At 37.6% G+C, this 14,393-nt stretch overlaps 1 protein-coding gene across 1 annotated transcript; it reads right to left on the reverse strand.

Moving 5' to 3' along the window:
• Positions 1-162: 162 nt before the first annotated feature.
• Positions 163-14,189, reverse strand: LOC129274713 (ficolin-2-like). The gene is made up of 4 exons (XM_054911471.2): positions 13,570-14,189; positions 5,174-5,322; positions 4,270-4,537; positions 163-1,908 (listed from the first exon to the last, which is right to left on the reverse strand). Exons 1-4 carry the CDS (start codon positions 13,940-13,942, stop codon positions 1,658-1,660), a joined length of 1,041 nt encoding a protein of 346 aa, XP_054767446.2. The 5' UTR covers positions 13,943-14,189; the 3' UTR covers positions 163-1,657.
• Between the last annotated feature and the right edge of the window lie 204 nt (positions 14,190-14,393).

Here is a 14,393-nt window from a genome sequence, read left to right on the forward strand (position 1 = left end):
TCAAACTTAAGTTGAGACTGATGGCTACTGTTTAGTTTAGAGTATGAGATGATTTTACATGACTCTCAATTTGAGTTTGATTTTGATTAATAACAACTTGATTAATAACAACGATTTCCTAAAGAACGACTCTTGCTTTTCATGATGATATTTGTCTTCTTTAAACAATTTCTTTTAATGATCCATTCAGACGAAAATTGACACACGATATTTACATCACCCGTGACAAGAAAACAAAACCCTTCTAAAACAATCTTAAAGCTATTTAGAAAGTGATAAAGTTTATAATTCATCTATATAATAATGGTAATATATATGTCAATATATGAAGATAATATACAACTTCCCTAAACTGACGGAATATTTACATTCAAGTATTGCACATAAAATCTTATTTGAAAATCATGGCACACTTCATATTCTTTATCGAAAAAAATGGTACATTATGAGTCAAAATTAATTGCTTATGGGAATTATGATAATGAACTGATGAAAGCATAAAAGGGAAAGTACAGATTTTTAGGACGTTTTGACAATTAGGATGTCGACATTTTCTTTAAGTTCTAAAAATTTAATTGGATATATGATCTACTTATATCGCTCCTAGAATAAATAATTAAATTTCCTTTTACAGTGTAAAAACAAAGTTACCTCAACATGGGATAAGGATCACTGACAAGAAATTGTCTCGTATTGTAAGTAATTACAGCTTGAAATATAATTGTTTAACTGACAGTGCAGAAAGTAATAATGACTGATTGTGATGCAAGTAATTTAGTTTCGTCATTAGGAACATGTTTATCTATAAAACAAAACTTACAACACCAACCCCTAAACAACCTCTAGTGAATAATTCACATAGGCATATCCTAGTTCACAGTAGTCAGTTAAAAAAAAAAAGATGAATAGACCCCAAAGTATTTTCAGGGGCGGATCTAGGATTTTAATGGGAGCGGTGGTAGGGCACAGAAAATTGATCCATTTTAAATGGGAATAGTTTGATCAGCAAATTAAAGGGCCCTCATCAAAAGGGGGCATATTTATTTTCATCGTCACTTCCAGAAGGGGTCAGTACGAATGCACAGCTCAATCTATTTGGCTATGTTATGTACATGGTTCTATACAAGATTATACAATCAATATATTGCAATGACAAACTTTATAAGAACGATTATTTACACAATGCCCTTGTTTGAAAAAGACTGAAAAATGCAGCTCCATGTACAGTAAACTATGTAAAATGATCGGTCCGCATTGATTTCATTTTGGTTTCACTTTCAACTTTGGTCACTTCTAACTTTTCTATGAACATTTCGTGGTTTAAGCCGCCATACACGAAATACATTTCATTTCATTTCATTCTTAACCTAACTTTAAATTAAGAGAGTATAGTGGCTGAATTTTCAACACTGTCGTAATCATGATCTCGATCATATCATCATGTCCCCATCATGTCTAAAGGCCAACGGCTCTATCCAAAACTTAAATTGACAAAACCTTTTTTTTTCACTCTGAAATATCGTATTCATTTCAAACAAACAATGTTTGTTGACCATCAATGATAAGAAAAAAAAATGTTGGACAAATGTTATTTTTTTATGAAGATCGAAATACTATTAAGCAGTCTAATATGAATCCAAATCAAGCTATGGAGTCCTCAAAAGAGCGGTCGTATTTTCATCTCAGTGAACCTGAGCGAGTAACTGTATCCTCGCCATTGATTCCAGACGACCCCGCGGGCGTACTGCCGGTTGGGGCCCCTCAGGTAGGCACCGTTGAGGTTGCTGTTGTGGCAGCTTGTATACCACCACGCCCCAGTGTATTGCCGGGCGCAGTTGCCGCTCCATCGGTCGTTGTCACGGTCTATGGTGGAGAAAGGAACGTTGTTGTGGCCGGTCAGGGCGTCACCTATGAACATGGGGGGTAAAAAGAGAATGAGAAATGTATATCATAATTTGCAATTCAACTACGTGAGAAAGATAAGCCTACATTTCGTAAATTCTTGGCGACCCCAATATATAAATGTGCAAATACCGATGCACTTTATTTTTGGGTAGTTCTTCCAGGCCATAAACAGGTTCAGTGTAGATAGAGAAATTTATAAACGTTTTCCTTTAGTTACTGCCATTAAAGCATCGGCTGCTTTTCCGAGATGCCACCAAACACAGCAACCCCTTTATGCCCTTAGCGTTCTAATGTAGCAGTCATTTTGAAGCTTGTCAGCAATGCCAATTGTAATCCTCTGACCGTTGCCATATTCAGAGGCCAATACTTTTCAGCTAACCAAAAGCTGGGATTTCACCAAAAAAATTCAGAGCTGACGACTTAGTCAATGTTCATGACCCGGGGAGGCATTCAAATATATTGCTGTACACATGCGTGACCCCCCCCCCCCCCCAGAAAAAAAAACGCGTTTAAAGTTTTGGGGTTTTTATCGGTTTTGGACGCGGGCCGCGCGTGCACTCGTTAAGGGTAAAAAAAACCCACAGATTTTCAAGAAAAAGGGTGGATTTGAAAGACTTGACAATGATCATTCGCGGGGTCAAACGTATTTAGGGTATGTTTCTTTTCCAAAGATTTTTTTAAAGACTAGCCAAACGTGTTTAGGGTATGTTTTTTCCCAATGTTTTTCCCCGGGTCATGTTCTGGCGACAACTTGTTTAGGGGACAAAATGTGCAAATAAAGCCCGCGAAAAACTTGTTTAGGGGGTTATTTTGCACACGGAGAAAATCTCGTTTAGGGGTGGAAATAACTTGGTCAAGCATTGTGTACAGCAATACATTTGACTCCCCCCGGGTTCATAACTTTAAAGAATCGCCTCCTGTACAGGGTGCAGACATGGCAGAATATAAAGTGGTACACCAGTGCCCTTCGTGACATTATAATTTCGACCCCACCTTCCTCGTCAGTGTTCTTTGGCAATAATTCACAAAGTTCTACGTCACGGATCTAAATTTATCCTAACTTATGGTCTCCAAAGACTTCTAAAAGTGAATCACTATTCTCATATTTGATGCAGGGCAATAAGGGCGTCGATTCAGACTCGGAGTTACTAGACAAGTTTAAGATGCAATATAAGTTCTTAACCTTTACATCATCTATACATCAACGCCAAAGGTCTGTCAGCATGGACAGGGTGGATATAGGATAGCTTTGTTGAAAACTCCTGTGATAAGTAAAGCTTGAATTTTAGGGAATATGGACAACCGTCGCGTCGTCGCAGCGATTTTTTTTTTGGGGGGGGGGGGGGGGGGTGTTGTTGCCTTTTCACTGTTGACGGTCAAACACAGGAACTCTTACCGTTTAACGTAACCATACAGTACAAACAACAACTTCGGTAAATTTGAGACCAAAATGCACTTTCAGGTTTCAAATAAAATTTTAATGGTATTGCTTTTTAAATGAAACTCTATTCATATCCAGGATCATATTATTTCACCCTTTTCCCATGCCGATTCTTTCCTTTCTCCTTTTTTTTTACTTGGTCGTAGACCTTTTGGGTACAGTGCCCCAACTCCCCCCTCCACATCTATATAAGCCAGTGCCCGCTGAGATGCCACAGAAGATTGTCTTCCTCCCCATCTCCCCGCGTTTGAATGATATCATCAACCATCAAGATCAAGGCCATCTCGGCGTGTGATTTTTGGCACACTGACCACCAACGCTGAGGGCGGAAATAAATCAGTCTGACGATAGTCTGACCAATGCGATACAATCAATCAACTTCTGGTATCTAAATGCTGACCTCAAATAAAATTTGCTAATTTAGGCAATATGTGCCAGTTATTTTATGCGCTATAGACAGTGCCTGTTTCTGTTTTCAATTCAATAAATATCAAGAGTAAATGCATTTCTCAAATCTTAGTTCTTCTCTCCCTGATTATTATTTCATTTATTTATTCATTCATTTATTTCTGTCATAGTGTTTAGCTTATATCACCAAATGAGGTACACTCAATTATCTTTTTTTTTCACTAAAAATCACTCCGATTTCACTTCTTAGAAAGGGAGAGGGGGAGGGAGGGCGAGAAAGAGAGAGAGAGAGAGAGAGGGAAGGGAAGGAAGGGGGTTAGTCTGCTGTGCAAACCCTTCACTCGAGTTAAAGAGTCTGAATGCGCAACCTACACTGACTTGTGTACTGAAGGCCCTCTCTCCTGAAATTGAAACAGCAAGTTTTATATGCGCTAGTCTCGTGAAGGCCCACTTGTTGATTAAAGTTTCAACCAGGATCTGTGCCTGCAGACTGGGAGGGGGGTACTAAATCTCACCTGCATTTGACTGGGGGTCGTATCTCTCTACCCTCAGCGTATAGTTGCCCATTTCATCGCTAACCGAAAACACCTTGTATCTTGCGAATCTCTCCTGCATCTGGAAGTCGCCGAGATCGACCCGTAGTTCGTGCGGTCCCTGCATGGCAATCTTGTGGATCCATTCGTTGCCGAGCCAGAACTCGCCCTCGAGAAAGCCGAAACCGTGTTTGTATTCCTCCCAGTTTCGGACGAAGTTGAGGCGGCCATCGATTCGCCGCTGAATTACCTGGGAATGGGAAAACATAAATTTCGTATTATCATGTCTTATGATTTATGTTTATATCAACAAAGGTCTTCCTTTTTAGAAATCGGCTTTCCTCAAACATACAGAAGCATGATAGGGCTTATGATATAAAAGGGTCATTATCTACACGTATGAGGTTGCCATTCTGTGCTTATTATATACCATACATAATTATAAGGGCGTCGCTCGTCATTGCGCAGAAAGGGATAGTAGATTATAAGGGTCTCTATTTTGTGGAAAGGGGTATTATCCACTAGGGTTGGTATTCATATATTCATAATTTAATAAGGGGGTGGCTATTGATAAAGGAAGAAGTGGGTTGCTATCCCCAATCGCATACCAGGTCACTTTAAGGATACACTCATCAGCCTAGCGGCCATCTCCACATAGAACATAAAGGTTCCCTTCTTAAATTATGACTAGCAAACATCCCGTATTATGAATAGCGGACCTTATGAATCATGTTCACTATGGTTTTTTTTTCAAAAGTGACCCCTTTTCCGTAGTATGACTAGAATTCCTTAAGAAAAGCGGCCTTGCTGCAGTTTGACTACAATCGACCTACGATCTATATCTTCGATCTCTCTACGATTTATGTACGATCTTTCGGTTTCTTACCGTCCATCCACCGCCGTTTCGTGTTTGATCGCAGTAAACATCCTTCTTTCCACACTCGTTGACGGAAGAAACGTAAATCGTATACACCCCATCACGAACGCCGCCGAATTCTCGGATATCCATGCAATGTTTGGGCATCGGGAGTGGGGCTGCAATAAAAAAAAAAAAGGGGGGGGGGTAATGAAAATTATTAGTTTTGTTTCAATTTGATATTGTGTCAAACACCAGGAAAGTATGGCAAGTGCTGTGGTTTCATGGTTTCTTTAAACGACCGAGAAGAGGCTAGCATACCACCAGTAAGCTTGGGGGGTCTTTGCTGGCGTCACCGTTCTAAATAGTTTAAATTCTTTTATACGTAAGAAAGCACAGCAACCGAGCGAGGAATAGTTTCCTTTCTCCACCAAACGATAGCAATTCTACTACGTGCAAATCTATATACGAAATACAATACAGGTCATTAAAATAAAGGCTAATATCTGAGGGATTGGAAGCGTCCAAACAAGAAAATTTGTTATTTTCATCAGAAAATTAAGAGATTTTATTTTGAAGTATATAGATTTTAAATATCTTTATTTAAACTTTTTTTTCACTTTCCTAATTGGAAAATGGAATGGGAAGGGGGATGGGTTGCAGGAATGAAGGGATGGAGGGCTTGTCCCTCTTTCCTTGGCCATGGCATTCAAATTATGATATTTCGATTCTTCGTAACCAGATATAATGTTTTGTCATAAAAAAAATAGAAATAAAGACAGTGTACGTGTATTAGCTTGAAGTTTCAGTATCTACATGCATTTGAGGAACTTGAAGCTGAGTTTAAAAGACGTGGAATAATACGGTCGACGATGTCGGTGAAGACAACGATAACGACAAATCTTCAGGATACAAAAAGGAGACTGACGACCTTGACCAACTTTCAACGCATCAACGATAAATTCCCGACGGTCACGGTGTGATCGGTTGACTCGACTACCGATCACATTTTCAGCATGTCGTCTGCTACGGGAACGAGACAACTCTGTCAACGCGGGAATTCAAGACTCTCCCTTCCTTATCCTGTTTAATAAAAATACACCTGTACCCCCCGCAAAGGGCATGGCTTAGAGAGTAGGCCAAGACATGAATAGATCGGACACCCCCCCCCCCTCCCTTCGACGTTGACGGATCGAAAAGAGTAAAATCAACGCATTCATTTCCGTTAATATGCATTATTGGAGACAGTTCGTGCTGTCTATGATCTATTTTTATACAAAATGGATTATATTGTTCCGATGGTCACTTGATCAGAATCTTCTTGAAAATACCAATATTCTTTATTTTCAAAATCACTTTTCAATTTCCCCTCGAGTTTATAATGTTTACTAGATTATTAATTTCTCCCCGATCCAAATACGCCCTTGCGTTATAATGGAATCACACTGTGGAATGAAATATATAATAATATAAATCTAAACAAACCTTTGATGCACCATAAAAAAACTCTTGAAAATGAAATGTTAAAACAATATTTAAAAATCCTGTCAAATTAAATGTCCTATGTCTTAGTATGAAACGTCTGTAACTCTGTATCATACTTCTTATTGCATATTAATGATAATCTTGGTTTCTTAGTTATTTTTTTTTCTTCAAAATTTTATATAATAATGTATGTGATCATTAAGTTTGTGGTCGTGCCGTGATCTAGTGGTTCTGACTCTCACCTGTCAAAGAGAGGGTCGAGGGTTCGAATCCTAGCCATGGCGTGTTTTCATTCAGCAACAAAATTATCCACACTGTGCTGCACTAGGTGAGGTGAATGGGTACCCGGCAGGATTGATTGCTTGCATGCACTGAGCGCCGGTGATGGTAGCTCGAGCTAAAGCCGAGGTAACAATAGCAGCTTTATAAATCTATCTATTATTATTATTCATTAATAGTTGGTGCCCGTATCATTTTTTATTCAAAGTGTTTCGGGGCTTCTAGCTCAATCCATTTAACAAATCACATTGCTATTATACTGAATTGAATTGACTTGAATTCCGACTATTTATTGTTTCCGAATATTTAACAACTAAAACACGGGGTTCTCTGTATACATCCATTGAATCGATGATCTATAGATTGGAATCATCATGATTATGTGAGTTTTCATCCTCCCACGTGACCCGTTCAGAGGAAATTGTGATAATCCAAACATGGTTTGAATTTTTGCTGATTCCGGAATGTGTATCCATTTAAGATTTTCTTCAGTCTTAGTCAAAGTACTTATTTTTAGGAAGGGGGGGGGGGATGCAGTTGGCGCTCGGGGTTTGATTTCGATATCCCCACTTAACATACTTAACTGAAAATTTGGTTGTGAAATCGCAAATGCCGGGGGCAGAAAAAAAAATTAAAGGAAAAGAAAAGGAGGATGATAGAAAAACGAAAGAAAAAAAAACAGAAAGAATAGAAAAAAGATTAAAAAAAAAAAAAAAAAAAAAAAGAATTGCGAAATAAAAGTTTGGGTATATCGGCACCCAAGAAAATCGCCTTCATCACCTTGAGTTAACGCAAGCCCTATTGAGTAAAAAAAAATGATGGCAGAGAATATATAGCGTACGGGGAATTTTCGTGACAGGGTAAGGCGGGCGAGCAAAACAATCGACCCTATTAAAAATGGGAAATCTGTTTTTTTTTTAAGATAACCTCCTCCAAAAATCATATCTAACCCTTTTCCCTTTTCTTCCCCTTTTCTTTCACTTCCTTTTTTCCCTCGTCGATTGTGGAGCTTTTTTGGGGGGAGGGGGCAACGTCCATATGCTCCCAATGTGTACGTCAGTAATGACTAAGTATTTTATGGAATTTCTAAATTCAAGTCGCACAGATCTCATCCAGTTTTGTTAGTATAGTATAGCATATACACGCACCCTATCTTCAGATCACAAAACTTCCGCGGTTTTCTTCCTATTTTAGTTTCTCTTCAATCTTTCAGCTCTCCTGTAAACGCGACAATTTCTTATCGCTATATTCTTGTATCCGATCTTAGAGTGAGTATGTCCTTCTTCCTAGCTTACTCATCATCAGTATTTCTCTTTTTCAGTTTTTACTGCCTTAAAAGTATTTCATAACGGGTTTAAACCATAGAGCTATGGTTTAAACCGACGGGGCATGCAGAGCCATATTGAGTATATGAGCTCAAGTCATAAAGTACTCGAATATGGCATGGTGCATTGCCTTTAATACAACATTTTGTCACACAGTCTTATAATACATTACAGCGAAGAGAATAGGAGCAAAATGATATTAACAAAAATGTAAACAAATAAAATATAGGTTGATTGAAAACAAAAAAATCAGTATGTCTCTATGATAAGGATAATTATACCTTAATAATTTTCTTCATTTTGATATCACGGATATAATGATAAGAAAAGTCTTTTTTAACGATCTATATGTGAAGAGTTTAGTTGCAAAAGGGGTTAGGTCCACTTTTTACCATTCCGAGAAAAACCATGTTTTTTATTCTCACTTACTGCATTACTCTTATAGGAAACTAAATTGTCATGATGTACCACCCTATCATGTGAACAGAACATTGGGTAAAAAAGAAATCTACCTGTCTTCATATTTTTTATATTCTTTTACAAATTATCATTGTGGACCTAACCCCTTTTGCAACTAAACTGAAATGAATCCAATCTATTTGATTAAAAAGGTGATTTTTCTTTGCCGCTTTTATTCACGTTTTCATATGAATTTCAATTTTTTGTTGTTTTCATCAGAATGACTAAAAATATAGAGGTTTTGAGACAGAAAACAATAAAAATTTATGAACAATGGACCTAACCCCTTTTGACAAATGAGCTCTTCAGAATGGTTTGTTTGCAAAAGGGGTTAGGTCCACTCTCCCATATTGCAATATTCCTATGCGAAACTAAATTGCAATATTGCAATATTCTTATATGCGAAACTAAATTTTTATGATACCCTACAATGAGAACATAAAATTGGGTATAACAGAAATCTACCTGTCTTCATATTTTTTAAAATATTCTTTTCCAAATTTTTTTTTGCGTGGACCTAACCCCTTTTGCAACTAAACCGAAATGGACCTAACCCCTTGGAAAAAAAAGTGAATTTTCTTTGCCATTTTAAATCACTTTTTATTGGGAATTTCAGCTAAGTTTTCTTTGGTATCATTTTATAGAGCTACTAAAAATCTATACATTGAGACAAAAAAAAAAAATCAAATTTGATGAATAATTGACCTAACCCCTTTTGCAAGTGAGCTCTTCATGTATGAAACGCCATCGGGTAGAGAAACCTTGGCAGAGAACATCTCTATGATACTATTTTCAGACGAGATGCATCTGCTGATGAAGGACATCAGCCATGACATCAGCCTTGTCTTCCCCGAAGTACCCTGGACCGGGACCCTGGATGACCTCTGACCCTTCTAAATTTTGAATTCCGGTTAGAGTGACGCTGCGTCCCCAGTGAGTCTTTTTTTTTCTTCATATTTCAAACTTTCCGAATAATAAAATGTTAACACGATTTGGGCGAGCGTTAATCTTGTTTTGTTTTAAGATTTAAAGAGGAAGTTCACCCTGAAAAATTGTAACAATAGCAGAATAAAATGATAAAAAATATTGCCGAAGGTTTGAGAAAAATCCATCAAAGAATAAAAAAGTTATTAGAATTTCAATTATTTGATTTGTGACGTCATATGCGAGCAGCATTCCTACATAGCGAATGGTAAAAAATCAATGAAATGTCATTTTCTCAGAAAATTGAAAATGGTTTTACTGTGCCTTCAGTATAACAATAGACAAATAATTTTACATCTGTTCCTAAAAGTAAAACAAGAATATGTCATCACGAATCATTAAATAATTGAAATTTATGCATTTTATACTTCATAACAGCTGCTCGTTTATGACGTCAAAAATCAAACACTTAAAATTCTAATAACTTTCTTAATCTTCAATGGATTTTCCTCAAACCTTCACCAATATTTTTTATTATTTTTCTGCTATTTTAACAACAAACTTTTCTTAAGGGTGAATTTTCCCTTTAAAATAGCAACTGTAATATGCGCTGACTTGTGTTTTATCATCTATTTTAATTATGATTACTCATGTATTATCATTAATTTCTTATCCATTCATTCAGATTTTTTTTAAATTTATCTCTTTATTTATTAAACATTTTACTAATATATATGTTGATAGCTTGTTACTTATGCAGATATTCATATGTTCTAAGTATTATCTTCTTACTAATTAATTCCTTTATTTACTTATTTATCTATTTACATTTTTCTTTTCGATTCTTCAAACAAAATTAGTCAGATCTGTCAACACAAAAATGATTCACATAGGAAGAGGAATTGAATATCTAAAAAATGGCAATTTTGGATCCTCATTCTCAATCATGATGATAGAGGGGAACGCTGACACACAAAACAAGAGACTCTCCCCTTCTTCTCCCCCACAATGTTTTATCTAATTTCATAACCATAATGAGTCCAAATGTATCTTATATTCTTATAACAATTGGTTCGTAATTTCGGAGTGACTCATTTAATCCCATGGCATTAACCTATAGCAATTGCAGACATTTTAATTCGCAGACACGATGACACATGATATATAAAGAGCATGCTCTGAGCTCGTTGACATTCAAAAACTGTGATACATTCTGACGGGGAGCAGGAAAAGGGCGGGAAATTATCTTTACCGTCTGCTCTGATGCGAACGCAAAATGTGGATGAAATTTTCTTCTGATATATGAGAGCAACAGACGAAGCATGAATAATTATATTTTTCATGATTGCTGAGTGATATTTTAACACGGAGAATTGAGTTTAGCAAATAAATTTGTATTCTGGTAGAGATGTTGTTGTTTTCCTAAATAAAATAGCATGACTGCATGAAAGAAGACATTACACTGAGCCATGTAAAGGAAGTAAAGGGATTCGTCAGTTTAACCCGAAAGACAATTAAGCGTATTATGATTATAAAGTAAGAAACTAGAGGTCCGACGGCTTGAAGTCATATCCGAGTGATCGTTTCCATGTAGTTTTGATACCAAGCAAACCGTCATTATCATTGAGAGATCAAACCATATATGAGTCGGAATCAGGATCAGACATGGCAGTTCTCAACATATCACTGTATAAAATCAACATGATCAAGGTATCGCTCCGCTTCGTTCTTCGTCCATTTTTTCTGTTCGTTTTTTTTTAGGGGGGTGGGGGCATTTTGCAATAGGGCAATAGTCTTACCAAGATGATAGCCTACAGGCCGCGAGACTTGCAATGAGGTATACAGAATTATCAATCTACTAAATCGTTTAATAGGAAAATGAAACAGTTGGAACAAGACACCTTGTGTGAAAACAGAAAAATCAAAGAAACAGATCAACGAAAGTTTGAGGAAAATTGAATAAATAATAAGAAAATTAGATTTTGAATTTTAGATTGATTATTGTAAGGTAGATCCTGCCATTGGCAATGCGGCAAAGATGTGTGATGTCACATGTGAACAACTTTAACTCTGCTTCTTTTATCACATCTATCAGTAGGTCATGTATTCTTTCTATAGGATGACATAATTATGAAATACAGATTTTCAAAGAATACATTATAGATAACAGTTTGTATCACCATACGAAAGAGCAAAAAGAGACATTTTGCGGGTATTTTTTAGTCCATCACAGGGAAAGTAGTTCACATGTGACATCACACATCTTTGTCGCATTGCCAATAGAAGGATCTCAACAGCATTTAGTGATCGCAATATGCAAATGCTCATAACTCTCTCATTATTTGTCCGATGTTTCTCAAATTATCTTTGATCTTATTCTTTGATTTTTCTCTTTCCATACAAGCTCACTTGTTCCCAAGGTTTCATTCTCCTGTATAGCAATTATGGAGCAATACTTTGTCTCTCTCCGAATCTATAAAAAAAGAATTAATTACATATTGATCAAAAATCGAAATAACTAATACATTTTGGGGCTGACTTTCCACAATGTAATATAATTAGACAAGACCATGGGAACGATTTTTTTTTCTTTAAACAGGGGGTACTGGTTTAAATTTGACAACAAAAACAAAAAACAAAAAAGGTTTCCACTACAAAATGAAGGTGATTTTGCCCGGTTAAATCCTGTGGGTGAAACCCCAGCAACCCCACTGTCCAGGGCCATGTGATTATAGTTGATCTTCTGATTGGACTAATAACCTTAAAGTACTTTCAATCAACGGTTAGGTTAAAAACATAGGCCTACTTCGTTGTTCATTATCCTCACATGAACTCAAGGAAGAGGTTATTATGTTTTAAGTGAGGCTGTATTTTCTTTCTCCAGACATTTTTAAAATCCTGCACTCGAGAACCCCCATCTCTCTGGATATCGATCACGGGTAGAACGATAATTCGATACCAGCCTACAGGGACCTATCAAAAAGAGGATGCAAGCATCCGTAAAGGTGTAGCCAACTAGCCATAAATAGATGCCATATGTCTGGTGCCATTTTGAAGAAGAAAATGAAAATAAGGAAGCCTTCTTTCAGGAGGGGATACACATTGATACTTTCGTTGCCAATGGGCGTCAACCCATTTCCTTGACGATGGAGGCTTAGGGGTGCTTCAAGAAGAAACCTATTGAAAACTACAGTGTAGCTCGCTAAATCAGAAGCAGAGCAAAAAAGGGGATAAATTATTTGAAATGATTTTGAAACCAAAATAATACGTTTTGTTGAAAGAGATAGGCCAGCAATTATTAATTGTACGTTTTCAATGAATTGCATGACTCTAGAATGATTTTGGATCTATACATACAGTATAATTTGCTCGTACATGTTGTAACTTCCCCATCATCCAGTAATATTATTATACTCACCATGTTCAGATTCAGCTATTCTTAAATTAGGCTTTGACAATTATTCTTCGAACAAATCAGAGATGAATGTATACCCAGGAACAGAGAAAATGAACATTGTCTGTCTGAATATCAATAATTTTTTTTTACTGAGGGTGCAGACGTACATTTGAAAAGCAAAAAAAAAAATGGAGATCAAATTGATGCCGACAAATTTTCCAGAGTACCTGGGGGTGCTGCCTACGGAGAATTACACTGTATCCACAGAACCCCCGTTTCCCAGGGCCATGGCTGTATTTGGGGGCAAGACCCACCACTTGAGATAAATTTGCGAGGGAGCAAAGCGAGAGGGTAAAATAATATTTTTCCCCAAAAAATAACTAGGCCTAATTGTGTCACAGATTTGGAAATTGTAAATATGATTAAAACATTTATATATTGTTGAATAAATCAAATCTGCTTTGATAACAAAAATAATTGGGTGTAGAGTTACAGGGGGGGGGGGGGTTACGTAAAAAATCAATTTAATAATGGTGAAATCAAAATTTAGTACTTACTTGTCCCCGTGTTTCCACCGTACAGGTTTCTGTCGCAACAGGTGCTGCTTGGTTGGACTGGTTGGAACCGAGGGTCTACCGGGCCGAATGGGCCCCTCCCTGGGGGCACCGGTCTCTGAGGGCCAAACTGACCCCTCCCACCTTGTTGTGGGTTGCCCTGCTGCGGCCACTGACCCCTCCCACCTTGTTGAGGGTTGCCTTGCTGCGGCCACTGACCCCTCCCACCTTGTTGTGGGTTGCCTTGCTGCGGCCACAGACCCCTCCCTCCTTGTTGTGGGTTGCCTTGCTGTGGGTTGCCTTGCTGTGGTCCCTGTCTCCATTGCCCATGAACCATCACCAAACACAGAAAAAATATGACAACCTTGAGCTCCATCTTGATTTAAAATGGGTTAAAGTGTCACTGAGGTATTTTTTGTTTGCTTGAATGACTTCAGTCCTAAACTTGTAAAAAAAAATGATCACCGCGATGAGAGTAGTGTGAGCTTCGTATTTTGATGTGTAAAATCTGAAATCCAGTAAGATCCAGCCGCTTGGTTGAGCCTGAGCTGGGAGAGGCTGAGAGTAAATAGGGCTATGAGCTGTTGAAAGCCGACTAGTTTACTTTTTATCCCCGTTTCTCTGAGCCCTTGGGATGCGATCATCATGTTCAAGGTAGTGTTAGCCTTGTGTTACAGTCGTTCGGTGAGAATAAGTCAATTTTCACTGGCATAGCGAATGGTTTTACTGTTGAAAGGAGCTACCCGCCTCCGAGGCTCCGATATCCTTTCCCCTATCGGTTGCTTTGCTCGCTCGCTTTTGTCAACCTTGTTGATATTTCATGGCTA

This window comes from Lytechinus pictus, chromosome 13 (genome assembly GCF_037042905.1).
Source record: "Lytechinus pictus isolate F3 Inbred chromosome 13, Lp3.0, whole genome shotgun sequence".
NCBI classification, from domain to species: domain Eukaryota; kingdom Metazoa; phylum Echinodermata; class Echinoidea; order Temnopleuroida; family Toxopneustidae; genus Lytechinus; species Lytechinus pictus.

What these genes read in the sequence shown, in the direction of transcription:
- LOC129274713 (XM_054911471.2), bottom strand. Translation starts at nt 13,942, where the DNA reads ATGGAGCTCAAGGTTGTCATATTTTTTCTGTGTTTGGTGATGGTTCAT. An exon ending in GAAACGGCGGTGGATGGACG is followed by an intron (nt 4,538 to 5,173) that starts GTAAGAAACCGA and finishes TCCCATTCCCAG; the next exon opens with GTAATTCAGCGGCGAATCGA. An exon ending in CGACCCCCAGTCAAATGCAG is followed by an intron (nt 1,909 to 4,269) that starts GTGAGATTTAGT and finishes CCATGTTCATAG; the next exon opens with GTGACGCCCTGACCGGCCAC.